At 46.5% G+C, this 26,830-nt stretch overlaps 2 protein-coding genes and 1 long non-coding RNA gene across 3 annotated transcripts; 2 read left to right on the top strand and 1 right to left on the bottom strand.

Moving 5' to 3' along the window:
• The first annotated feature begins 9,183 nt into the window (after positions 1 to 9,183).
• Positions 9,184 to 13,192, top strand: LOC125541223 (UDP-glycosyltransferase 85A2-like). Its single transcript, XM_048704685.1, has 2 exons — positions 9,184 to 9,853; positions 12,135 to 13,192. The coding sequence occupies exons 1-2, from the start codon at positions 9,244 to 9,246 to the stop codon at positions 13,085 to 13,087; spliced, it is 1,563 nt and encodes a 520-aa protein (XP_048560642.1). The 5' UTR covers positions 9,184 to 9,243; the 3' UTR covers positions 13,088 to 13,192.
• A 4,534-nt stretch (positions 13,193 to 17,726) lies between these two features.
• On the top strand, positions 17,727 to 18,549 carry LOC125536185. Its single transcript, XM_048699353.1, has one exon. The coding sequence runs from the start codon at positions 17,742 to 17,744 to the stop codon at positions 18,453 to 18,455; it is 714 nt and encodes a 237-aa protein (XP_048555310.1). The 5' UTR covers positions 17,727 to 17,741; the 3' UTR covers positions 18,456 to 18,549.
• A 95-nt stretch (positions 18,550 to 18,644) lies between these two features.
• Positions 18,645 to 25,226, bottom strand: LOC125536186. Its single transcript, XR_007294930.1, has 2 exons — positions 24,132 to 25,226; positions 18,645 to 19,732 (listed from the first exon to the last, which is right to left on the bottom strand). It is a non-coding gene; the product is annotated as an uncharacterized LOC125536186 (long non-coding RNA).
• Positions 25,227 to 26,830: the final 1,604 nt, after the last annotated feature.

Below are 26,830 nucleotides of genomic sequence, written 5' to 3'. Positions count from 1 at the left end.
GAACCTAAAATAAATGTTATTTGGTGTTAGCGTTGAGCATGAATATGATTGGATCATGTTTATTGCAATACAGTTATTCATTTAAGTCAAAGAATAATTGTTGTTGTATTTAAATGAATAAAACCTTCTATGGTCATACACTCAATATAAATGGTTTATTGAATCTCGATCGTAGTGGTACATATATTCATAATATTGAAGCCAAAAGATTCAAAGTTAATAATGATAGTGCAACTTATTTGTGGCACTGCCGTTTAGGTCATATTGGTGTAAAGCGCATGAAGAAACTCCATGCTGATGGGCTTTTGGAATCACTTGATTATGAATCACTTGATGCTTGCGAACCATGCCTCATGGGCAAGATGACTAAGACTCCGTTCTCCGGAACAATGGAGCGAGCAACTAACTTATTGGAAATAATACATACTGATGTATGCGGTCCGATGAGTATTGAGGTTCGCGGCAGGTATCGTTATTTTCTGACCTTCACAGATGATTTATCTACTTGATGAAACATAAGTCTAAAACATTTGAAAAGTTCAAACAATTTCAGAGTGAAGTGAAAAATCATCGTAACAAGAAAATAAAGTTTCTGTAATTTGATCGCGGAGATGAATATTTAAGTTACGAGTTTGGCCTTCATTTAAAACAATGTGGAATAGTTTCACAACTCACGCATCTGGAACACCACAGCATAATGGTGTGTCCGAACATCATAACCGTACTTTATTAGATATGGTGCGATCTATGATGTCTCTTACCGATTTACCACTATTGTTTTGGGGTTATGAATTAGAGACAGTTGCATTCACGTTAAATAGGGCACCATCTAAATCCGTTGAGACAACACCATATGAACTGTGATTTAGCAAGAAACCTAAGCTGTCGTTTCTTAAAGTTTGGGGTTGTGATGCTTATGTGAAAAAGTTTCAACCTGATAAGCTCGAACCCAAATCGGAGAAATGTGTGTTCATAGGATACCCAAAAGAAACTGTTGGGTACACCTTCTATCATAGATCCGAAGGCAAGATATTCGGTGCTAAGAATGGATCCTTTCTAGAGAAGGAGTTTCTCTCGAAAAAAGTGAGTGGGAGGAAAGTAGAACTTGATGAGGTAACTGTACCTGCTCCCTTGTTGGAAAGTAGTTCATCACTGAAATTAGTTCCAATGATTCCTACACTAGTAAGTGAGGAAGCTAATGATGATGATCATGAAACTTCTGATCAAGTTACTACCGAATCTCGTAGGTCAATCTGAGTAAGATCCGCACCAGAGTGGTATGGTAATCCTATTCTGGAAGTCATGTTAGTTGACCATGACGAACCTACGAACTATGAGGAAGCGATGATGAGCCCAGATTCCGCAAAATGGCTTGAGGCCATGAAATCTGAGATGGGATCCATGTATAAGAACAAAATATGGACTTTGATTGACTTGTCCGATGATCGGTGAGTCATTGAGAATAAATGGATTTTCAAGAGGAAGACGGACGTTGTTAGTAGTGTTACTATCTACAAAGCTCAAATTGTTGAAAAATGTTTTCGACAAGTTCAAGGTGTTGACTACGATGAGATTTTCTCACTCGTATTGATGCTTAAAAGTCTGTCTGAATCATGTTAGTAGTTGCCGCATTTTATGAAATCTGGCAAATGGATGTCAAAACTGCATTCCTTAATGGATTTCTTAAATAAGAGGTGTATATGATGCAACCAGAAGGTTTTGTCGATCCTAAAGGTGCTAACAAAGTGAGCAAGCTCCAGCGATCCATCTATGAACTGGTGCAAGCATCTCGGAGTTGGAATATATGCTTTGATAAAGTGATCAAAGCATATGGTTTTATACAGACTTGCGGTGAAGCCTGTATTTACAAGAAAGTGAGTGGGAGCACTACAACATTTCTGATAAGTATATGTGAATGACATATTGTTGATCGGAAATAATGTAGAATTTTTTGGAAAGCATAAATGAGTGTTTGAAAGGAGTTTTTCAAAGGAAGACCTCGGTGAAGCTACATACATATTGAGCATCAAGATCTATAGAGATAGATCAAGACGCTTGATAAATTTTCCATGAGTACATACCTTGACAAGATTTTGAAGTAGTTCAAAATGGAACAGTCAAAGAAGGAGTTCTTGCCTGTGTTGCAAGGTGTAAAGTTGAGTAAAGATTCAAAACCCGACCACGGCAGAAAATAGAAAGAGAATGAAAAGGCATTCCCTATGCCTCAATCATAGATTCTATAAAGTATGCTATGCTGTGTACCAGACCTATTGTGTGCCTCACCATAAGTTTGGCAAGAGGGTACAATAGTGATCCAGGAGTGGATCACTGGACATCGGTCAAAAATATCCTTAGTGGAATAAGGAAATGTTTCTCGGTTATGGAGGTGACAAAGAGTTCGTCGTAAAGAGTTACGTCGATGCAAGCTTTGACACTGATCTAGATGGCTCTAAGTCTCGATCTAGATACATATTGAAAGTGGGAGCAATTAGCTAGAGTAGCTCCGTGCAAATCATTGTAGACATAGAAAATTTGAAAAATACATACGGCTCTGAATGTGGCAGGCCCGTTGACTAAATTTCTCTCACAAGCAAAACATGATCACTCTTTGGGTGTTAATCACATAGCGATGTGAACTAGATTATTGACTCTAGTAAACCCTTTGGGTGTTAGTCACATGGAGATGTGAACTAATCACATAAAGATGTGAACTATTGGTGTTAAAATCACATGACGATGTGAACTACATTATTGACTCTAGTGCAAGTGGGAGACTGAAGGAAATATGCCCTAGAGGCAATAATAAAGTTGTTATTTATATTTCCTTATATCACGATAAATGTTTATTATTCATGCTCGAATTGTATTAACCGGAAACTTAGTACATGTGTGAATACATAGACAAACAGAGTGTCACTAGTATGCCGCTGTTTGACTAGCTCGTTGAATGAAAGATGGTTAAGTTTCCTAGCCATAGACATGAGTTGTCATTTGATTAACGGGATCACATCATTAGAGAATGATGTGATTGACTTGACCCATTCCGTTAGCTTAGCACTTGACCGTTTAGTATATTGCTATTGCTTTCTTCACGACTTATACATGTTCCTATGACTATGATATTATGCAACTCCCGAATACCGGAGGAACACTTTGTGTGCTACCAAATGTCACAACGTAAATGGGTGATTATAAAGGTGCTCTACAGGTGTCTCCGATGGTGTTTGTTGGGTTGGCATAGATCGAGATTAGGATTTGTCACTCCTAGTATCAGAGAGGTATCTCTGGACCCTCTCGGTAATGCACATCACTATAAGCCTTGCAAGCAATGTGACTAATGAGTTAGTTGTGGGATGATGCATTACGAAATGAGTAAAGAGACTTGCCGGTAACGAGATTGAACTAGGTATTGAGATACCGACGATCGAATCTCGGGCAAGTAACATACCGATGACAAAGGAAACAACGTATGTTGTTATGCGGTTTGACCGATAAAGATCTTCGTAGAATATGCAGGAGCCAATATGAGCATCCAGGTTTCGCTATTGGTTATTGACCAAAGATGTGTCTCGGTCATGTCTACATAGTTCTCAAACCCGTAGGGTCCGCACGCTCAACGTTCGATGACGATTTGTGTTATGAATTATGTGATTTGATGTACCGAAGGTTGTTCGGAGTCCCGGATGAGATCACGAACATGACGAGGAGTCTCAAAATGGTCGAGACATAAAGATAGATATATTGGAAGGCTATATTCGGACATCGGAAAGGTTGCAAGTGATTCGGGTATTTTTTGGAGTACCGGAGAGTTACGGGAATTCGCCGGGAGAATTATTGGGCCTTATTGGGCCATACAGGAATAGAGGAGGCAGGCCAAAGGGAAGGAGGCGCGCGCCCCCCCATGGGTCTGAATTGGACTAGGGGAAAGGGGGTGCCCCCCCCCCCTTGCCCTTTCCTACTCCCTCTCTCTTTCCCTCTTTCTTCTCTCCTACCCCGGAAAGGAAAAGGGGAATCCTACTAGGACTTGAGAGTCCTAGTAGGACTCCCCACACTTGGCGCGTCCCCTCTAGGGCCGGCCTCCTCCTCCTCCTCCCTCCTTTATATACATGGGCAGGGGACACCCCAAAGGTACCACAAACAATCTTTTAGCCGTGTGCAGTGCCTCTCTTCACAGTTACATACCTCGATCATATCGTCGTAGTGCTTAGACGAAGCCCTGCGCTGGTAACTTCATCATCACCGTCACCACGCCGTCGTGCTGACGAAACTCTCCCTCGGCCTCAACTGGATCAAGAGTACGAGGGACGTCACCGAGCTGAATGTGTGCAGATCGCGGAGGTGCCGTATCTTTGGTGCTAAGATCGGTTGGATCGTGAAGACGTACGAATACATCAACCGCGTTGTCATAACGCTTCCGCTTTCGGTCTACGAGGGTACGTGGACTACACTCTTCCCTCTCGTTGCTATGCATCCCTAGATAGATCTTGCGTGATCGTAGGAATTTTTTGAAATTACTGAGTTCCCCAACATTTTGTAGAGTCATAGATTTGCTTCCGCAAGAGGCACAAATGTGCCTCTCGAAAAAGGAAAAAATGTGTTCTTTTTTGCTTCCTTGGGAGGCACATATTTGTTTCTCGTGGAGTCATAGATTTGCTTCCGCAAGAGGCACAATTGTGCCTCCCGGAAAAGAAAAAAACGCATTTTTTGCTACCACAGCAGGCGCAGGTTTGCTTCCGTGAGAGGCATAGTTGTGCCTCTTGAAAAAAAACGCGTATTTTTGCTTCCACGAGAGACACAAATTCACTTCTGGTGGAGGCGCATATTTGCTTCCGCGATAGGCATGAAGAGGAAAACAATACGCTATTTTTTTGCTTTCACGGGAGGCACACGCGTGCCTCTTAAAAACATTTTTTTTCTTCCATGAAAGGCACGGATTTGTGTACGTGAGAGGCACAAAAACACGTTCTTTCTTTTTCTTCTACAAGAAGCACAAATTTTCTTCTCATACAGGCGCAAATTTGTTTCCACAAGAGGCACAACCACCATTGTCATGGAGCCATAGGAGGTCACTGCAAGACAATCTGCAGTCACCCCAACCCGGTCAACCGGACCTCCATCACCACCACTAAGCTGTTCACATAGCATGGACGATGAGGAGGGGATTCGGACGAACGGAAAGAAAATCACCAACTGAGTCGCAAAACTTAGAGCATCTACAGTCGGGCGCCCCAAAGCTGCCTCAAACGCCCGGACGGGCCGCCCGGTCACTGACCAGTCACGAAATTTCGACCCAAACGGGCTCCTTAAACAGACCGCAAATGCCCGGGCTGATCGGCATCCCTCATAGCCAGCCTAAATATGGAGCAGATATGGGGGGCACCGGGGCGCGCCCGCCATGTCAGACCCAACAACCCGATCCCACTACAAATTGCACCAAATCCACCAAACCCTTCCTCCTCTCGCTGCCCTTCAACCTTTCCCGCGCCCGAGCCCGAGCCGTCCGCCACCCTTGTTTCCCATCCTGCCCACCGGCCCCAATCCACCGCCGTAGATGTCGTCCAACCCGCATGTCCGGTTTGTTGAAATATGATTTGCTTTGTTTTGTTTCGAACTGTTAAATTCAGACAATTTATATCGTATGATCTAAGTGCATGAATTGCATGGATTTGAGGATTGGCATTTGAGGTATGTAGATGTGCCGGGCAACATATGATGGGTCGACGGACGTTGTCCGCAGACGAGCCCGCAGGCGTATAGGGGACCGGATTTGCCAAGTCTGTTGTACTTATGGAGCCAATATTTTCTCCATTAGACAACCAAGAATGTTAGAAAACGGTAATAATGTTTGCAGAACACTGGTAGAAAGTTACTCGAAGGCTCAGACTGGCCCATCCTAGCCCAACTCAACGTTTGTATTCACAGTTTTTTTAGACCAAATCACCGGTTACACCTCATACGCCGTTGCAGTGAGAAAATAGAAAAGGAAGAATCATCACACAACATAAACTGCATATTCTCGCCGTTTGGCAACACTAGGAGTACGTGCATGCAACCCTGAACGATTCTACGGCCGGCAGTCTAGCTAGATATATACCATTAATATCGATGGGACGACAATTAACCTCGTAATCCCCGTCACTGACAACGACTTTGAGAATCATCACAGAGACCAGCACGTCCCATATATAAGCAACAAACTTGCTTGTACAGCAGATCGGTGCTAGATAAGCCACCATTGATTGGTAGTGCAATTGAGCATTAGTCCTCAAAGAGCTAATTCATCGCATCACCATGTGCTGGCTCACAGCTAGACGGCGGCGTCAGGCCGAGGAGGAGCGCCGGAGACAAATGATGAGGCAAAGAGAAGAGGCGGAGAGGCGAAGAGAAGAGGCGGAGAAGACGCCCTGCTTCCGCTTGAGAAGGAACCTGGCCGCCTACGAGATGGAGGAGGGAAGGAGGATAAGAAGGGCCACCGAGAGGGCCAAGGCAATGGAGAACGCCGGGGCGGCCGACAAGGTACAAGGGAAGGGGAAGAACGTGTCACCACAGGAGGTGAGGATGGAGAAGGAGAAGACGAGGAAGGAGAAGAAAGAGGAGGAGAGGCTCAAGGCGAAGGTCGAGAAGGAGAGGAAGAAGCGCAAGGAGGAGGCCAAGAAGAAACGAGAAAGAGAGGCCAAAGAGAAGGAGTTGGAGAAGAAGAGGAAAGAGGCGTCCAAGAAGAGAAAGACCGCCAAGGGAAAATGATGTTGGAATGTTGCTTGATCACGGTAACATTGGTCCATTGCATATTTATTGTTCCTATAGCCTGCACTCGTGACAGGATGTTCTTTGTTAACCTCCTATTTGAAACCGTGTGATATCATGGGAAGTGTTGTACATTGATTGAGCATGTCTGATTGTGACTTCAGGGAGCGTTTCAGTGTGACTAAGTATTGAGTACAACACTCAGTCACCTGGTTTTTTCGTATAGTGCACATGCCCTAAGAAACATTTCTACTTTCAACCTCACAGTTAGAAACGACTTGCTCACCATGGTTTACACTACTCGTGCACGTCCTTCTTTATATCTCACAGTTAAAAGACTTAGTTTTGGCAACCAAAGACCCATATATTTTTCTTTGCGGGAAAACTTATGATCTATTCATTATCAATCATGACAGTACAACAAACATAAAAAATAATAAAAAATACATCTAGATCGTAGACCACCCAGTGACAACTACAAACACACCGAAGCGAGCTGAAGGGCATCCGAACTAGGTACAAAATAAGGACAACCCAAATAAATAAGGGCATCTCTAACCAAACCCCTAAATTGTAACTCCAAACACCTACTTAAAACCAAACTCCTCATATTTAAATAGTTACAAAAATGATGACATAATGAACACTTAAACTTAACTCCCTAAAGAAAATTTAGCACACAAATTTAACCTACTTTATTTCGTAACTAAACAATGGTTCCACATCATACATAGCATACTTAAATGGTCTGTTACCTTCTACATTGACATTGCATGGACATCAAATTAGTTAAAACATCGAGAAAAACTAAATAGAGCTACATACTACTTGATAGTACATCGAGACTAGTCGTCATGTTCGAAAAAGTCTGATTTGGAATAGACAGGGGATCACCCCCCCCCCCCGGTCATCGGGGCCAACCTCATGGTCGTTGTCGGTGGGCCAACTCTAGGGCATCTCGTTCTCCTCCTCCTCGCCATCGGGAGCTCATCGAACATCTCCTTATGCTCGGCCTGGACGAGGGCGAGCTTGCTTTGCTCGCGCTTGATCGTGCAAGCGTCCATCACAGATTGGAAGGACGTGCAGTTCTCTGCAATGAGTTGCAGGTCCTTGAAAAGCTCGGCGATGAAGGCGGCATTGGGGCGCTCGATCTTGAGCTGTGACTCGGCCTTGCGGTGCTCCGTCTCCTCGGCCAGGGAGTCGACTCTAATGAGAGGCACGATGGCGGGTGCGAAGGCGGCACAAATTTGCTTTTCAAAAATATTAATCAAATATGCTCATGTGAGATATTATTTCAATCTCGTCAGGAAGAATGCAATGGTGAAAACATAATTTGATTTGGACACTTGGTCTCAAAGTAATGAATTTTTAAAATTCATAATATATTTGTATGTTGCTGATGCCATCTATATTCTTGTTTGTATACGGTGTTAGATAGTACTACTTGTTTCATGCAGAGAGATGGCATGTTTGTGCGTGTGCCTGCCGAGGAAAAGTGTAAGTGCACCGCCTAGCGTTGGGGTAAATAGACATGCATGAGATAAAAATAATAACTTAACATTTTTATAGGCAACAAGATGAAGCCTCGCATTTGTGAAGGTCACTTTGGTAGTTTGCATTAAAAGAAAGGTGCGACTATGTTGAGACTTAATCAAGTCTTAGTCAAATGACACAACACATAAAAAGGAAGAAAAAAAAGAAAAGAAATTGCACGGTTCTCCATGTGAAATCCTACGGATATAGCATCAACTAAGACTTTATTAAGTCTCAGTCGAGTGAGTTTTAGCAACCCCGTTAAAAGAAATAGGATTGCTATTAGTCGGCTGAGACTTAATCGAGACTACATGAAGATTCGTGCAAAAATAATTAGATTTTTTTTCTTTTTATATGTTGTATCACTTGACTAAGACTTGGTTAAATCTCCACACCCTAAAAGAAAATAAGTGGCTACTCACCATTCAGAGCTCATAACCAAGGAAATAAGGGAGGGGAACTTCTGGTCTATGGGGACATATACACCCTATATGGGAAAATAATTTACTAATTCAACAAAAAGTCAAAAAATTCTGAAAATATTTTTGAAATAAACTTGACCTTACATTGTACTTGTGAGAAAATTTTCACAAAAAGAAAATCCCCCTTGACTTCTTTTCAAAAAAGACAAAATTTTGACCAAAGTAGTGTGAATAGTGACCTATAATAGCAAATATTTTTTGTCTTTTTCACTGTGAAGTCAGTGTTGATTTTTATTTCATGGAAATTTACATACTAGTGCAAAAGTAAGTCAAGTTTTTTTCTAAAAAAAATCTGAACTATTTGACTTTCTGTTTAATTATTAAAAAAATCCTTATATAAGGTGTATATACGACCAGGAACCAAAATGTATTTCTAAGTTGCAACTCACCGTTCAGAGGCTCATAGCCAGTCTTATCGGCAGGGCAGCAACGCCATCGACCCACACATACACACAAAGCCTATAATAAACCTGACCGAAGCAACATGCACCAATCCAACCAAAAGCAATCGGATCTATTCTCCTTCTCATACTGTCTGCTAAAAAATACAAGAGCTACTAAGAGCATGGCCATGGCGACGTCCTCGAAGCCGGCCAAGACGACGACGCCGCACATCCTGCTGCTCCCCTACCCGGCGCAGGGCCACGTGAACCCGTTCCTTCGTCTCGCCAAGGCCCTGCACGCGCGGGGGCTCCACGTCACCTTCGTCCACACGGAGCACAACCACGGCCGCCGCCTCCGCTCCCGCGGCCTCGGCGCTGTCACGGCCCCCGCCGACGGCTTCCGGTTCGAGACGATCCCCGACGGGCTCCCCCGTTCCGACCACGACGCCACGCAGGACATCTGGGCGCTGTGCGAGGCCACGCGCCGGGCGTGTCCTGGCCACCTCAGGGCGCTCGTCGAGAGGCTCGGGGGGACGGAGGGGGTCCCGCCGGTCACCTGCGTCGTCGCCGACGGCGCCATGGGGTTCGCGGTGCACGCGGCCAAGGACATGGGGCTGCCGGCGTACCTCTTCTTCACCCCCAGCGCCTGCGGCTTCCTGTGCTACCTCAACTTCGATCAGCTTGTCAAGCGAGGATACGTGCCATTCAAAGGTAATCCAATAAACTGTGTTCATCATATAGCATATCACCTGTTCTAAGCATAGCTATCACATTTGGAGTACAGTACTTAATTACAAATGACATAAGAAATTGAAAAGCCTACTGGCTAGATCAGAGATGGTTTTTCATCCGTGCCCAGTTCAATCTCGCTGATGATCATCGAGCAAAAAGACAAAGGAAAGGTCATGCTTCAAAGATGAACCATTTAAGTCGGCTTTCATTGGATATATTGGTACCTAGCTAATTAATGTATTTCGTCATAGACTTCCGACGTTTCAGTCGCCTTTACGATAGTGACAACAACAGGAGAATCGAACTTCTTGGTCAGCTACCTCAAAAAAGATAATGTATAAATACAAGACTATAGCTTTTTATATTTCACACGCAATCAAGTCATGTGTAAAATAACCTTAAGTGGACCGAAAGGTAACTCGTTTGAACGTCCTACGTAGCTCATTGGTTACTCGACCAGACCAACAATCCCTCCATTTCTATTCAGTTCACATATGAGTCAAAACTTTGATCAAGTTATATGCTTTTTTTATTTATATCTAAAATTTCAGATGTCTGGGAAACTTTTGAAAATTGCACTGTTTACGCCTGATTTTATCTTTTTTCCCACGAGCTTCTCGAATGTCTAAACTTCACAAAATTTACACAAAGTTCACGCATAGGAGCATCTTGCACCATAAAAAAAATTAGAATTTTTTGAACTTTTTTTCTATTTCAAATCGAGATACTGTTCACCGGGCTCATCTGAACCCAGGCTCTGGGTTGAATTATCGCCACTATAACTACTAGGAAAATACCACTAGCCTTCTAGCTCTAAGCTTTTTTTGATCCTTAAATTTTTAAGGGTCCACAATCATTGGTTAAATCAATAAAATTTTGTAGTATGAACATGTGTACACTTAGAGATCCATTAGTCCCTTTATCATTTGTCATGTGTGCACCGGTGGTAGTACATGCACTTTCACCTTGCACCGCCAAAAGTTCCAATATTTCAAATTGATAACACGATACATCTTAATACTGATATAAAAAATAGTTAGCGGTAGAGATGGCCAATATTCATACTTGAATGCCAAGTGGTAGAGGATAAAATTTCATACAATTCTGTCATTGTCTCTTCCCTGGAACCCACTTGCTTTTACAAAGAACGGGCTACTATTAGCGCTTACACAGTCGGGTTTCCTTTACTCTCTTTGTTGCTACGACCGTGATGGGATATTCTATAGTACTCCCTCCGTTCGGAATTACTTATCTTGAAAATGGATGTATCTAAAACTAAAATACGTCTAGATACATCCATTTATGCGACAAGTAATTCCAAACGGAGGGAGTAGTTGAGTAGCTCAACATAACACCATTATTACCATCCCCTTTATTAGTAAAGGTATTCAAACCATCTATTGATCCTTGCATTGAGCTAAGATATTGATAAGTAGACACGAACGTAATGAAAATAAAGTTAGGCAACTAGATAATTAAACAAATAAGTGGTAGATGGTCAGCCATTAGAAACGTCAAGAGAAAACTGGAAGATGATTAGTATTTGTCCTTTTATTGTATCAGATAGAACTTCAACTATAAATCTACAATATTGGAACCGACATGGTAAGATCTAGTAACTACCAGAACTGAAAACTAAAATGTCTTCAAACATACAAAGTTCTCATCACAAAGAGCCCGACAGTAAAAATAGAAATGGCAAAATTTTGGCGACAACAATGGTTCATGTGGGACATCAAACCGTGAATCTAGTTTATGGAGTATAGTGCATACGTGCAATATTGGGGGATATCTCGCTGGAGAGGTGTGATCATGTGAGGAGCAATTCACTCTTGTTGACATTTCGATTGCTTACTGAACCATGGGTGGGTTGATTTATGAATTGCAGAGTGACCCGCTCTAGGGTACCATCCTTTAGAGTTTGAACCTAATTACACATATATTGTTCTAGAAGTTTACTTGCAAATAAATTTGTTATGCCATTTCTAAAGGGGATATTCCACACACACAAAATCTAGGGATGAGCTTACTTAAGTGAGCGAAATATTGTGAGTTTGGACTGCAAAATTATATTTCCATGCCCAACGCGGTATTTTGTAACAGAAAAACGGAATTATATTCATAATTTCATTCAAAATGTCGCGGAAGTTAAGGCAATAGTGTCATCCATCTTAAACTAAAAAATAATTATGTACATTGCAATATTGATTTTGTGGGATATACATTGGAACTTTATTCTAATTAACATACGTTCGTATAGATGAGAGCTGCTTCACCAACGGGTACCTGGACACCCCGGTGGACTGGATCACTGGCATGATCAGCAACCTCCGCCTACGTGACTTCCCGACGTTCATCCGTACTACCAACGCTGACGATGTGATGCTAACCATCAACATCAAGCAATGCGAGCTCGACGCCCCCGCCGCTGACGGTATCCTCCTCAACACCTACGACGACCTCGAGCGCGCCGCGCTGGACGCAATCCGCGAGCGCCTGCCCAACACCTTCGTCGTCGGGCCTCTCGGCCCGGAGGTCTCACCACCATCGTACCTCCCCTCACTCACCTCGAGCTTGTGGAAGGAGGACGACCGGTGCGTCGAGTGGCTAGACGCGCAGGCGGCAGACGGTTCCGTGATGTACGTCAACTTCGGGAGCATCACCGTCGTGACGAGGGACCAGATGGTGGAGTTCGCTCGAGGGCTAGCCGACGCTGGCAGCCCATTCCTGTGGGTTGTCCGGCCTGACATGGTGCGCGACGGCGGCAATGATGATGGCAAGATGCCGGTGCCGGATGGGTTCGCAGAGGAGGTCGCGGGACGAGGGCTGATGGTGGGGTGGTGCGACCAGGAGGCGGTGCTGGGCCACCGCGCGACCGGGGGTTTCCTGAGCCACTGTGGTTGGAACTCGACGTTGGAGAGCCTGTGCGCTGGCGTGCCGATGTTGTGCTGGCCCTTCTTCTCAGAGCAGGTGACCAACTGCCGGTACGCGTGCGAGGAGTGGGGTGTGGGCGTCCAGATGCCGCGCGAGGCCGGGCGGGGAGAGGTTGAGGCTGCCGTGAAGGAGCTGATGGGCGACGGGGATAAGGCAGTGGCAATGAGGAGGAAGGCAGCGGAGTGGAAGGAGAAGGCCGTGAAGGCGGTCGTAGTGGGTGGGTCATCACAACGGGACCTCGAAAGGTTCGTCGACGAAATTGCGCGTGTCAAGGGCTAGAGGACTCGTGTCATGCATCTGGTGTGTTCTTGCTTCTTTGTGACCTTTGGTGAATGGTTTATGTGAAGATATGGTAACATCAACTACCGTACAAGCACAACTTGAACTACAACCCCGGGGCGAAACCCTAGGCGCCGCCCGTCCCCCGCCTCCCCTTCTCCTCCTTCTCCACCGTCGCCGGCAGCCGTCGTCGGTCAAGATGGCAACGGGGACGAAACCCATCGGGTTTTGCCTTCCCAAACCCATCCCCACGAGAAAATCGTAAACCCGTCTCCGTCCTCATCACCGTGTGCGGGGCTAGTTTTCTCTCCGTCCTCTAAACCCACCGGGTTTCGGGGAACCCACGATAAAATCAAAATATTTAAACAAACCTAGTGGCGACAAAGAATAACACTTCAACAACAAAACAAGCACATTTCAGCAGCATAACTTGAGTAAATTTCAACAAAAAACAATAGTAGATGGTTCAACAGCTATATAAGTTCTGAAGTAGAACTAATAGTTCACAAATCACTTTAAAGTTGGAATCATCATGGCATCTTTCACATCTCCAAGCCTCCAAACGACCATCTTCAAATCTTCCAATGCCAAATCAAAGTGCCAAGTACTAGGAAAGATCAAAACTCGCTCAAGCTAAAGTTAAACATGAGAAAAATATGCACAAGTCCAAAAACTTTGTCCTTATTCATTGTCAGCATCTATGAGAATCAAATAAGTAGTAACGAACATCTTATGAAATATTGCAACAAGATAATGATAAACTTTATGATGATATGTAAAGAAAGACACACCTTTATATTTGTTTCTTATCCAATCTTGTGAACACATCAAGGCCTCTAAGATTTCGGGGGTAAGATGACTACGGTGATAAAAAAATAATGTAATTTCGCGGGTATTGTCGGGTTTCGGGTTCGGGGACTACCGAAACGGGTGTAAACCCACGAAACGTGTCGGGTTGTATAATGTGCCCAACAACAGCCCTGCGGGGATCAAAAGATGCCCATCCCCATCCCCTAATAGGGCAAAAACCCACGGGGACGCGGGTATCGGGGCCCCATTGCCATCTTGAGTCGTCGGGCTTGCCCGCGCGGCGGTAGGCGGCGGCGGGGGCTTCCCCGCGCACCCGCCTCGACCTCTGGAGAGCCGGCCCCCCACCCCGCATCGGGCGCCGCCGCCCGCTTTTCCCTGGTGGCCGCCGAGGCCGGCCCTCTGCGGCGGCTGCCGCCGGCGTTGTCGCCCCGCGCCTGTCGCCGGGGATGGCTCTGCCCATCAAATCCGGCCGCCTTGCCCGATCTGGCGGCTGGTGGGCCGGGGTTCGCCGGATCCGCCCGGATCCGGCCGGATCCGGCCGGCGTGGCCTTGCCTCGTCCTGCCCGGCTTGGATGTTCGCGGTGTGGTGCTCCCTGGTGGCGGTGGTGTGGGTCGTTCCCCATGTTTCCACGGGATGTGTGCGGTGGGTGAATGCTGGGGCGGCGGCCTCGGGCGATGTGGACGGCGTTGCCTCTTTGGCTGGTGACGGTCGTGGGTGCTGGTGGTCCGTGACTTCGGCCGTGCGGGCGGCGAGGTCTTGGTGGACGTCTACTACAGTGGGTCGGGGTGCCCCGTCACCCGACGTTCCTGCTTCGATGAAGTCCAACGCTTTCCCCGGCTGCGTGCGCTCCCCTGGCCAGGTCTTTGGCTGGGTGGATGGGATGGGGGCGGGACCGGGGGAAACCCTTGGCCGTCGACGGAGGCCACGACAATGGCGGCGTCTTTGCTGGGCGTCGGTCCCCTTCTTGGAGGCCTTGTCGAGGTCCTCTCCCGTCTTTCACCGTGATCTTTCTTTGGGCAAAAGCTCTAGTTCCCCTTGCGGGCGACGGCGTCGTACCCTCGTCGCGCTCCTTCTTGAAGGCGTCACCTGGGGTTCCCGGAAGCATGGTGGGCGCTTTGCGGTGCGTGTGGGTGTTTGGCGGCGGCATTGTGTGCAGCCTTTCACCTATTCTCCGCCGGTCTTCGTTCTGTCACTACTAGGGAAAAGCCTATACACAGAATCTTACCAGCAGCGCGCTTTAAAATCAGGCATTGCTGCTAAGTAGCAGTAGCGCGGGTTTTTAACCCTCGCTACTACTAAGTTGATAGCAGTAGCGCTGGTTTTTTACCCTCGCTACTACTAAACGATCTCTACCGTGCCCCCCGGGACATGACATAGTAGTAGCGCGGGTTTTTAACCCTCGCTACTACTAAGTTGATAGCAGTAGCGCTGGTTTTTACCCCTCGCTACTACTAAGCGGTCTTTACTGTGCCCCTGGGCCATGCCATAGTAGTAGCGAGGGTTATAAACCCGCGCTACTACTAAGTTTTTACCCCTCGCTACTACTAAGAGGTCTCAACCGTGCCCCTCCGGGACATGCCATAGTAGTAGCGAGGGGTAAAATCCCTCGCTACTACTAAAGGTCCCATTTTGAAACTCTACCCCCCCACCCCCCCCCCCCTCCCCCCCGTGGATCGCCTTTTCGGTTTTGTAAAAAGCAAAAGAAAATGATAAAAACTTCAAAAATTAAAATCCTTCGAGATGTAGTTATGTTACTACATCTACTAGTTAGGAAAATTTAAAAACTTAAATTTGGACATGTTTTGCAAAAAGTGTAGGGAAAATGTAAAACGGCTATAACTTTTGCATACGATGTTAGAAAAAAACGTATAATATATCAAAATGTTTCAAAAATTAAAATTCTTCGAGATGTAGTTATGTTACTACATCTACTAGTTAGGAAAATTTAAAAACTTAAATTTGGACATATTTTGCAAAAAGTGTAGGAAAAATGTAAAACGGCTATAACTTTTGCATACGATGTTAGAAAAAAACGTATAATATATCAAAATGTTTCAAAAATTAAAATCCTTTGAGATGTAGTTATGTTACTACATCTACTAGTTAGGAAAATTTAAAAACTTAAATTTGGACATGTTTTGCAAAAAGTGTAGGGAAAATGTAAAACGGCTATAACTTTTGCATACGATGTCAGAAAAAAACGTATAATATATCAAAATGTTCAGCACGAAAATCCGCATATGATGGAGACCTCCTACGGCCTGTTTGCAAATTTTTAGAATCCTCAAATTCTAAAAGGAAAAAAAGTTATGCTCAAATTTCAGTTTTTTTAATTTTGGTCAAATCTGGTCAAACTATGGTCAAACTACTTATTCAAGAAGTATTAGTGTTACTAAATAATTATTCAAGAATATTAGTGTTACTAAATAATTATTTCAGTTTTTTGGAATTTTGGTCAAATCTGGTCAAACTTTGGTCAAAATGTGGTCAAACTCCTTATTCAAGAAATATTAGTGTTACTAAATAATTATTGTTTTTTAGAACAATAGTTTTAAACTCAAACAGCGAAATGTGTGACTTCATGCTCAAGCTAAACTTCCGAGGGTTAATAGGATTGACATCTTACTATTGTTAGGAAAACAACAAGTGCAGACTTGGAATCGAGGGAGAATAGAACCCGGAAGTTAAGCGTGCTCAGGCTGGAGTAGTGAGAGGATGGGTGACCGTTCGGGAAGTTAGATGATTTGAAATGATGAAGGGTGATTAGAGATTAAATTGAGCAGCGATGAAGGTGATTAGAGATTAGAGGTTAAAATAATTCAGAAATTTGAAAATTCACGCAAAAAATTTGAAAAAAAATTCCGCGGGTTAGTAGTAGCGCGGGTTTTTACCCACGCTACTACTAACGGACGTAGTAGTAGCCCGGCGCTGCTAGGCTTTTTCCTAGTAGTGTGTGGTAGCGCCCCTTCTGCTTGGAGATGGACTAGCGTAGATGGTGGTCGTCGTTTGGCGTCGATGGCGGAGGATCCTGCCAAGGTTGGCACCTCAATCTGCTCTGAAGATGGACTGGTGGAAGATGGCGGCGACGACACATGTGAGTGCGTCAGACCGGATTGTGCCCCGGACCCGGTATGTGGCTCGGTCGGGGCCTCCGACTTTAGATGTTAGGCTTGGGTGAGAGGTCTGGGTATTTGGCCCAGCTTGCACCCCCTTCATCATATGGATAGGAGTAGTGGCGGATGTTGCCAAGATGACGGATTCAGAAATATTGTTGTACTACTTTGTAAGGTCCTCGAGAATAATCAATAAAATGACCGTATGCATCTCCCAGATGCAGAGGCCGGGGGTCATCCTTTTTTTCTAAAAAAAAATCAAATTGTCTGTAAACTGCAACTAAACTTTTGGATTCACATTGAACTTGGGTTCAATAGGGAAGTCCGGCTGAAATTTGAAGTCTGATACGTTCCCCCGTCAACCAAAACTTATCTAAAACCAATCATTCACTATCCATCTTGAGTCACACTGCAGCTCATGACCATGGTGGCTGTCTCGGAAAACTTTTCGAAGATCATGCATGCTCCCATTTTCAAGCTTCAGTGTTTTTTTTTTTTGCGGTTTTTTTTTCAAGCTTCAATGTTTGACGTGCACCTTTGGTCAGCTGATAGGCCAAGTTAAACCGAGCGACCAAGAAGCATATGCAAGGCCATCTGGCCCCTGCTGTTTCCAAGAGCTAAAGTTTACTGCACCAAACACCATTTACACACACGCATTCCATTAACTAGCCGACTACGGATGGATCATGCGTGCACTCGTTAAAGTTACCTGCACCAGACTCGTCTACGCATGCATGTATATATATGCATGCTCCCGAATTCTAGTGTGCTCCTACCATGTAGAAGTGTGAGTGCAACAACCATGGAAAGCAGCTGGGGTGTTGGTGGCGTCGTTTGCCATCTCCAGTGCGAGATCAGCTCCGTCGAGGTCACGGGACTCGGCTGCACCGGTGGTGGCGCACGAGCACTCTTCCTCCGGTGCCACGTTCCCGCGGGCGGCGGCAGGACGATCCAGATCGACAGCCAAAGCTCCGAGGCCGAGCGCCGCGCCGGCGACCGAGCCACATCGACCGACGTGGTCTCGTGGCGCGACGTGGCGTCGCTGGCGTGCGACGGCTCGCCGGCGTGCGTGCGGGAGCTCGCGGACACGAGGAGCGTGGTGTTCGAGGTGCGGAGGAGGCAGAAGAAGATCATGGGGCGCGCCGGGTCGTCGGAGCTGCTTGGCCGCGCCGAGGTTGCATGGAGGGACGTGGGTGACCCCGCGGTGGAGCGGCGAGCCGCGCTTGCCGTGTCCGGCCGGAGCAAAGGCGGGACAGCCCGGAACGATCCCGCGCCGGTGATGTCGGTGAGGATGAGCGTGCGCGTGTTGGAGACGGCTGCGCCCGTCCGCCGGACCTGCGTGGACTCGCAGCGGGAGACTTATGGCTGTGAGTGGAGCGCCGGAGGGAGCGACGATGCGTACGGAGTGGCTGCGTGCGGCATAGCAGATGACGCGGGCGAGTAGTTCGGTGTTCGGGAGTTTTAGCTTATCCCTAATCCTAAAATTCCAGAAGTTTATCCCTATCATATTTTCTTCAAGATGCGTTCAGGGAAATGAAGGTTACTCATCTAGCAGATCGTTTAAAACCTAATCCCCATAATACATAGTATTTGAATCACGCATTTTATCGAACATCTACAGCGCACACGCGTATAGTCCACAATCACAAGCTTTTCCATTGGGTAAGCCAGCTAGGGATGCTGTTCTCAAATTCTTGATCAAGTTATAAGAAAATTCACAAGTTTCTACAACAAAAAACTACACTTAAATATGGGGGTGAAGAACCAACCGGAGGGATGGGTGCCGCAAGTCAGCAGGCCATCACCGTGAAGCGGTGGCGGCAGTGCTTTTTTTTTTAGAAAAGGAGGATGACCCCGGCCTCTGCATCTGGGAGATGCATACGGCCACTTTATTGATTATCTCGAGGACCTTACAAAGTATTACTCCCTCCGTCCCGAAAAACATGTTGCGGGCGCAGTTCATTGGTGATTTTGCAAAAAAGCCCTCGTAGTTTTAAAATCGTCTGCAAGAAGCCCCTCCGCCCCCTGTCTTCTTCCTAAGTCGTCGATAGGGGCCGGCGCTGCCCAGCTGTTGCCGTCGTCGTCATCTCCGCCCATCAGGAAGTGCTCCGCCGCCGTCGCCAAGTACCTGCTCCGCCGCCGCCGTCGCCAAGTACCTGCTCCGCCGCCGCCGTCGCCAAGTACCTGCTCCGCCGCCTCCCCCACTCAGACCTGCATCGCCGCCCTGCCTCGATTACCTGCGGGCGCCGTCGGGACCTCCGGCCACGTCCTCCTCGAGCTCACGGCGTCCACCTCGAGCTCCAGCACATCCTCGTCAAGCTCCAGCGCATCCTCCTTGAGCACCCGCGTGTGCGCCGCCGCAATTCCTCCCGGCTGCGATCCCCTACGGGCGTCGCCGAAAATTGCCTCCACGATCCGGTGGACCAAGAGCTCGCGCGCTGCCTCCTCGATCTCCCGTGCGTCCTCCTCAATCTCCCAGGCGAGCCCGTGCAGCTCCTTCTCCTCTGCCCGCGCGCCCGTGCGGCTGCTTCTCCCCTACCGCCGGTGGAGCTCCTCTGCCCGTACAGCTTCTGCTCATCTACTAGTACTGCTGCTGCTCGTTTGCCCGTGCTGCCGCCAGAGCTCCTGCTCGTCAGGAGGAAGAAGGTACCGTAAGGAGTTGCTCCTCTGCTTCCTGTGCTGAATATGATCAGTGTACTGTAAGGAGTTGCTGCTCTGCTCCTGTTCGTCAGAAAGAACAATGTTAACTGAATATGATTAGTGTTAACTGGAAAAAATCAGTAGATATCAGCAGAGCAATTATGATCTGAACAAACACTGTCAAGTGCAAACTTGTAAACTGTACTCCAGGGAAAGGTATGGAGTGGATGTGGAGTGTAAACTGTCAAGTGTCAATTATGATCAGAGTATAATTCAGCCAGTCAAGTGTCAATCATGATCAGAGTATAATTCAGTCAGTCAAGTGTCAATTATGATCAGAGTATAATTCAGTTAGTCAATGGAGTGTAAACTGCCAAGTGTCAATTATGATCAGAATATAATTCAGTTAGTCAAGTGTCAATTATGATCAGAGTATAATTCAGTCAGTCAATGGGAATTTATAAAGCTCTTTATCTTCATCTTGCTCTGTTATGGGGACATGGCAGACCAAAACCTCACAGTTTTTAGGATTCATTAGTCTCCAAACCTAAACAATAGAAAGCAACTTGGTGTTAGGATCGACAACCACCACTACCAAAATTCCTATTCGGCCTAGTTGTAGTTGTAGATCCAAACCAAACAGACTACTCGGCGCCATGACGCAAACATGTGCCTAACAGAAGATGGGAATTGATGATAGTCAACATCTTTGGTAAACCAGGCATTAGATAATCAACTTCAAGAATTGTGTATTTTGCATGGTCCCCTTCCACACACCCGGACTAACGATAACCATGTTTCTATCTAGAGATCAGACGTTCATATATTTTGTCTTATTTAAAGCTATATAAGAGAACCTTATTTTTTTAGAAAGAGTTGATAAGAGAACCTTCTTTTGGCTGCAATTTCCATTGTACATTTACTCTGCCATTTCATCAAGTGCTAGTAGAATTTTCCCCAACATGTCTGAATGTCAGATCTATGTTACGAAGCTGGCTTATCAAGCTATATCAAGGAATGTAAGCTTTTCTTTAAAAAAAGGAATGTAAGTTGAATAGCATGAACCAAAGCAAAACTCTAATATAACTGTCCAAAACATGACACATGAAAGATGTCTAATAATCTAATGCAGGTCACAAACTCCATTGTTAGGTTTTTGAAATTTCAGTAATGAAAGTTTGTGTACTGCTGATCATGTGGCACTGCTACAAAAAATGGCTTATGGTTATGGTTAGAGAAAAGTGTTTGGCTGCCATGGCAGCATTTCTTGTTTGGCTACCGTGGCAACCAAACTAGAAATGGTGCCATGGCACCTATTTCTTGTTTGGCTTGCATACTTATTTTGTGTGTGTGTATTCTTGTTATGGTACCATGGTGTACTCATCTTTTGTCATTGATGGCAGGAAACATAACTATGGATTTGAACTTGATGCCTCAAAAGGAAGAACATGAAACTATTGATTTGAACTTGATGCCTCAAGAGGAAGACGGTGAAGGTATTAATTTGAATTTGATGCCTCAAGAGGAGGAACCTCAAGTGGCAGAGAATGTAGTTATGGATTTGAACTTGATGCCTCAAGAGGAAGACGATGAAATTATGAATTGGATGCCTCAAGAAGATGAAGGGAAAGAGGATACAGCTCAAGAGGAAGAGGATGAAGTTATGAATTGGATACTTCAAGAGAAGAGAAGAGAATTGTCAGATAAGGAGAGGCATGGTGTTTACTTTGCCTTGCTGGTAATCGAGCTCAGAGATGGGTCTGTTCAACCAGACGACAAGCTGCTAGTCTCAAACCTGTTGGACATAAGTGTACGATCTGTTGAAAGAATCTGGGAACAGGCTAAAAAGCAAATTGCCGATGGCAAAGAAGTAGATGTCTCAAGCAAGAAGCCAGGAAGATCCGGCCGAAAGAGAAAGGAGCTAGATCTAGAGAGGACCTCAACAATCCCACTGAATAAAAAAAGAACAATTCGATCTCTGGCACGGTCTCTAGGTGTGGCCCGATCCACCCTACATAAGAGGTTCCAGTTGAATGAGCTCAACCGCATCACAAGCACCGTGAAGCCTCACCTCAAGCTAGAGAACAAGCTTGCGAGATTGAAATTTTGTATGTCCATGGTCGATGACAATTCGATCTCAACTTCTCGGGCTATGTTAAAACCAATGACGAATATGGTTCACATCGATGAGAAGTGGTTTGACATGACGAGAGTGAAGAATAGTTACTATGTACTTCCAGGAGAACCTGAACCGAAGCGCACCGTGTCAAACACTCACAGCATTGGGAAGGTGATGTTCCTAACAGCTGTTGACAAGCCTCGATATAACAATGAGGGGGAGCTAACATTCAATGGGAAGATCGGCATTTGGGCATTTGTCGAAGAGACTGAGGCGAAGCGGACAAGTCAAAACAGAACAAAGGGAACAAAAGTGTTGACATCAGTGAAAGTAACCAGGCCTGTGTGCAGAGATTATCTAATCAATAAGGTTATCCCGGCAATTCAGGATAAGTGGCCTGACGATGATGAGGGAGCGACAATATTCATCCAACAGGATAACGCAAAGCCTCATGTCCTTCCCAATGATGTAGCTTTTCGAGAAGCTATGGAACAAACTGATCTTGACATCCGATTGCTACAACAGCCCCCAAATAGCCCTGAGTTAAATTGTTTGGACCTCTGCTTCCATACCTCTCTCCAGTCTCTAACCGACTGTAGGTCACCTACAAACATCCAGGAACTGGTACAGGGTGTGGAAGAGGAATTCGAGAACTACGATCCTGACAAGTTGCACAGAAGCTTTATCACATTAGAAGCAGTTATGTTTGAAGTTATGAAAGCAAAAGGAGGAAATCAATATAAGTTGCCCCACTTGCACAAGGATCGCGTTCAGAATGCTGGAATGGAAATAACCGGTGTATATTGCGACAGTCGGGTAGTTGTTGATACGAGGGCCATTATAGAAGAAATGGAAATTGCAATAGAAAAGAAAATGAAAGGAAAGAATTAGCTAGAGAAGGGAAATGAAAGAAAAGTAAAGGGAAGGGAAGGGAAGAAGTGGCCAGAGAAAGGAAAAGAATGTAGTCAAGAGGGGGCAAAGAGGCCCTTATGTCATGTAGTCAGGTGCTCCTTGTGTATGTCTTGTGTAATCTTGTGTCAAGAGGGGACAAAGATGCCCTTATGTCATGTCCTTGTGTATGCCTTGTCTAATCCTTGTATATCAACTCCTTGTTGGAATTTATTGGAATTATCTGGGTTATTTGGATTAATTGAATTATCTGAGTTATTTGAATTAATTTGGGTTATTTGAATTAATTTGGGTTATTTGGATTAATTTTAGTTATTTGAATTAATTTGGGTTAGTGGACTGAAATTTTTGCTTGACAACTACAGCAACTAATGAGGCAAGCAAGGCCTTTGCTAATCCCATATCATCAGTAGATGATATGTACTGATGATATGGTATGAGATTATCTTCTACTGCAATTGCAATCTAGCTTTAGTAAAAAAAGCAAAGTCCCTTGTATGGAGTTAACTGAAGATTGAACATGTTCTAAAGTATTGAAATAAGAGGTCCATTTAGCATGGAACAAATAAAAGGATAGTGGATGACAAGAATCTAGCATATCACATGGGATGGATCAGCTAAAATAAGAAAGACCATCTCAAGAATAGTCACAAGGAGTATTACTGTATATTCTAATTTACTGAAATTATTGGCATAACAAAAACAGATATGCAGTGGACATGTTTGGTACAGTAAATAAATATGCAGTCATAGCAAGGATAGATTAGATAATGAGAGGAGTAGCACTGGATTAATCCATCTCAAGGTCCTAGCTAATTAGCTATCGGTATATATTTCCCAGCTTCTTAATTAGCTATCAGTATATAAGTACAGCCTTATACTCTCTCCTTCATGATCTAAACATATACAGCCTTGGGTAGTTTAATTTCTCAGCAACTGTAGTCTACTGATTAATTGCCTTGGACATGTTTAATTTCTCAGCCTTGAGATTGAATAATTTCAATGCAACTACAAAACTCCTATTGGCACTGCTGCTGCTTGGCACATCCATCAAGATGGCCTAGTAAGTGGATCATGAATTGAAACAGTTTTGGAAAATTTGCCAACACAATTTGTTCTACTGGATCTACAGTAAATAAATTTGAGAACACATTTTCTTCAGTCCCTCACTGACAACACAATTTTTTTGGATGCATTCAACTTGAACATGGAGTATTTTCAGCAAAAAAACTTGAGCATGACAGCAAAAACATGCCACTGGACAGCATGTTAGCCAACTAAATTTACTACTCAAATGAAAGAACATATGGACTTCAACCTTTGCAATTTAACAAAACATTAGAACTAGAACATGGAAAAAATTCAGACTAGCTCAAGGGAAGCAGACTGAAAGAGCCTTGGTTGAAGGTTTAGATTCAGAGCATGAGTTTCAAAGGCGACAACCATGCATACACTAGGGTGAGTGGAATGAAACTTGAGTACGACGCTGTAGATGATCAGAACTGGAGGACTTGGAGATGATCCACTGGACAGCAGTGCAGAAAATGTAGCCGCCTCGATGATCCATGCCACTTAACTGAAGAAACAACACACATCAGTTACAAATTGCAACAGACCAAGAGCACATCATAGATACAACATCATTCCACGGATGAAGATGGCAATTGATACATGTGCTATCTGAAGAAGCAACACCAGCACTTATCTGAAGAACCATGGTGTCAATGGCGCCCGCGAGCTCCATCCCCCTCGTTCCCGATCCCTACTCTCCCTCTCCCCGAGCGCGTCGCCCCTGCAGCCTCCCGTCGCCCGCCTCCGTTCGGCTCCCTCGATGCGGCCTTGCCAGACGTCAGCGACCTCGAGCGCCGCCCTCCTCCCTTCCGCGTCGTGCCTCCGCACGCTACCACCAGAGGGGCCAACTCCGGCGGCCCCGGCGCCCGCGCCAAGCTGCCGCCAGGTCCCGCGTCGCCATCCAAGACCCCGCGGCCTCCCCTGCTTCTGTTGCGCGGGAACGACGCATCGAGCGCCCGCCTACAGCCAAGCCGCCAAGGCCCTGCTCTGCCGTCCGCCACTCCGTCGACCCTGCCTCCATGGCCTTGCTGCCGCTGCCATCCCTCAACTCCTTCTCTAGCGAGCCCCGTGGCCGGTCTGCACCGCCCTTGCCGGACTCCATCCCTGCTCCGTCGCCACCACGCTCGACCCCAAGAGATGAGGTTGTTGGTGGTGGTCCGGATCCAGCGCCTCCGGGCTCGCCGACGCCAGTTTCGACACAGCCAGAGCAGAGCGCGGCGGTAGCTGGGGAAATCGAACATTTTTATGATGAAGGGGGAGCTTGGGGAAGCAGGCAAGTGGCAGTTGCGGCGGTGGAGCAGGAGGCATCTGCAGCAGGGGAGCGGGGGAGCGGGGGAGCTGCGGCGGCGGGGACAGGGCAGCTGCGGCGGCGTGGAGGAGCGAAGCTACGGCGGCGGGGAGCAGCGGAGCTGGGGATTCTGTCGGAGGAGCAAGACGAGGAGCGCGGGTTCGGTCGGGAGAAACTGGAGGTCTTTTTTGCAAAACTGTCCTCGCGACATGTTTTTTGGGACGGAGGGAGTACAACAATGTGCCTGAATCCACCATCTTGGCAACATATACCGCCACTCCTATCCAAAATGATGAAGGGGTGCTAGCTGGGCCACTACTCAAACCACTCACCTAAGCCTAACATCAAAAACCGGAAGCCGAAACTCATTCGGAAGCCCCAGCCGAGCCACATACCGGGTCTGGGGCACAATCCGGTCATACGTACTCGTGTGTCGTCGCCGCCATCTTCCACAGGTCTTCAGATCATATTGAGGCTTTTACCTTGTCTGGCCATTCTGCCATCGACGTCACCATGACGCCAGACAGCAACCTCCTCCTGCGCGAGCCCATCTCCGCACGTCGGACGCCGAGTCTCCACAGCGCCATGCCATCGATCTCCGCCGCCATCAAAGTTTGGGATGAAACACCGCTCCACCATCCCTCCAGCCAGCACTTGCTCCAAGACGATGCCCCCAGAAGGGAAAGCGATAGAACGCCATCATCATCCAATCCGGAAGATCCAGATCTGGGGTTTCCCCCTGAGCACCCCGAACCTGATGGTGCAGACTGCCAACGATGCCTCGACCATCGGCAGTAGCTCCACCAGACAAGCGTCGCCTACGTCGCCGCAACCTCCAAGATGAAGCTGACCAGAATGCATGTGTCGACACCGAACCGCCGCCACTTCCACCGCCGCTTGAGCAGCCCCCGAGCAACGCCTTCAGGAAGAAGCATGCCACCGTGGTGTCGTCGTCGCTTGGAACAGGGGGGGTCTGAGGTTTTCACCTGAGCTCCTGGGAGGGGTGGAAGGAAGGAGATCCTCTCCGAAGCCTCCAACGAGGGAAGCAACACCCAAAGGCACTGCCATCGGAGTGGCCGCCACGCCGGCCAAGAGATTCCCCCGGAACCCTTCCAGCCACCGGATCTGCAAGGCCAGCACCCAAGAACGGTGACTGAAGCCACCAAGGGTCGGATCTGCTGCAGATCGGAGTAGATCAGGGTCGAGGACGAACATCACCATGGCCACCAACATCCAGCGAGGAACCGCCGCCGCAGCCGAAACCCACCACCTCCCCGCCATCCACATAGCCAGGGAAGTGGCCCACCTGACCACGCCGGCGCCGCCCGCCGCCAAGCAGCGCCGCGTGCCACCAGCCATGGCCGCCGCCATGGATCCGAGCCGCAGGCGGGCCGCCAGCCGCGGGGCCCCGCGGGAGAGGAGAGCCGCGCCACGTGGCGGCAGTGCTAGGAAAACATTGTTATATTAAGCTTTACTCCCTCCGTCCGGAATTACTTGTCTCGGAAATGGATGTATCTAGAACTAAAATACATCTAGATACATCCATTTCTACCACAAGTAATTCCGAACGGAGGGAGTACCAATGAAACAATTTACATACAAATTAAGCATGAACAAAAAATTCATACTTTATGGCAAAACATATTAATTTCTTTTCGAATGAAATGATCTCATCGAGTGGGAGCGTTACAATCTGCTTGGCTCAAGCTGGTAATCTCTTCCGGCCCCTCACGCAGCCATATAGCAGTACGCTGGTCTACTTGGCTAAAAGAATGGGGTATTGTATTGCCCT

This window comes from Triticum urartu, chromosome 2 (genome assembly GCF_003073215.2).
Source record: "Triticum urartu cultivar G1812 chromosome 2, Tu2.1, whole genome shotgun sequence".
Classification (NCBI taxonomy): domain Eukaryota; kingdom Viridiplantae; phylum Streptophyta; class Magnoliopsida; order Poales; family Poaceae; genus Triticum; species Triticum urartu.
Note: the sequence above shows the minus strand (reverse complement) of the source record. Positions and strands in the feature narration are given on the sequence as shown.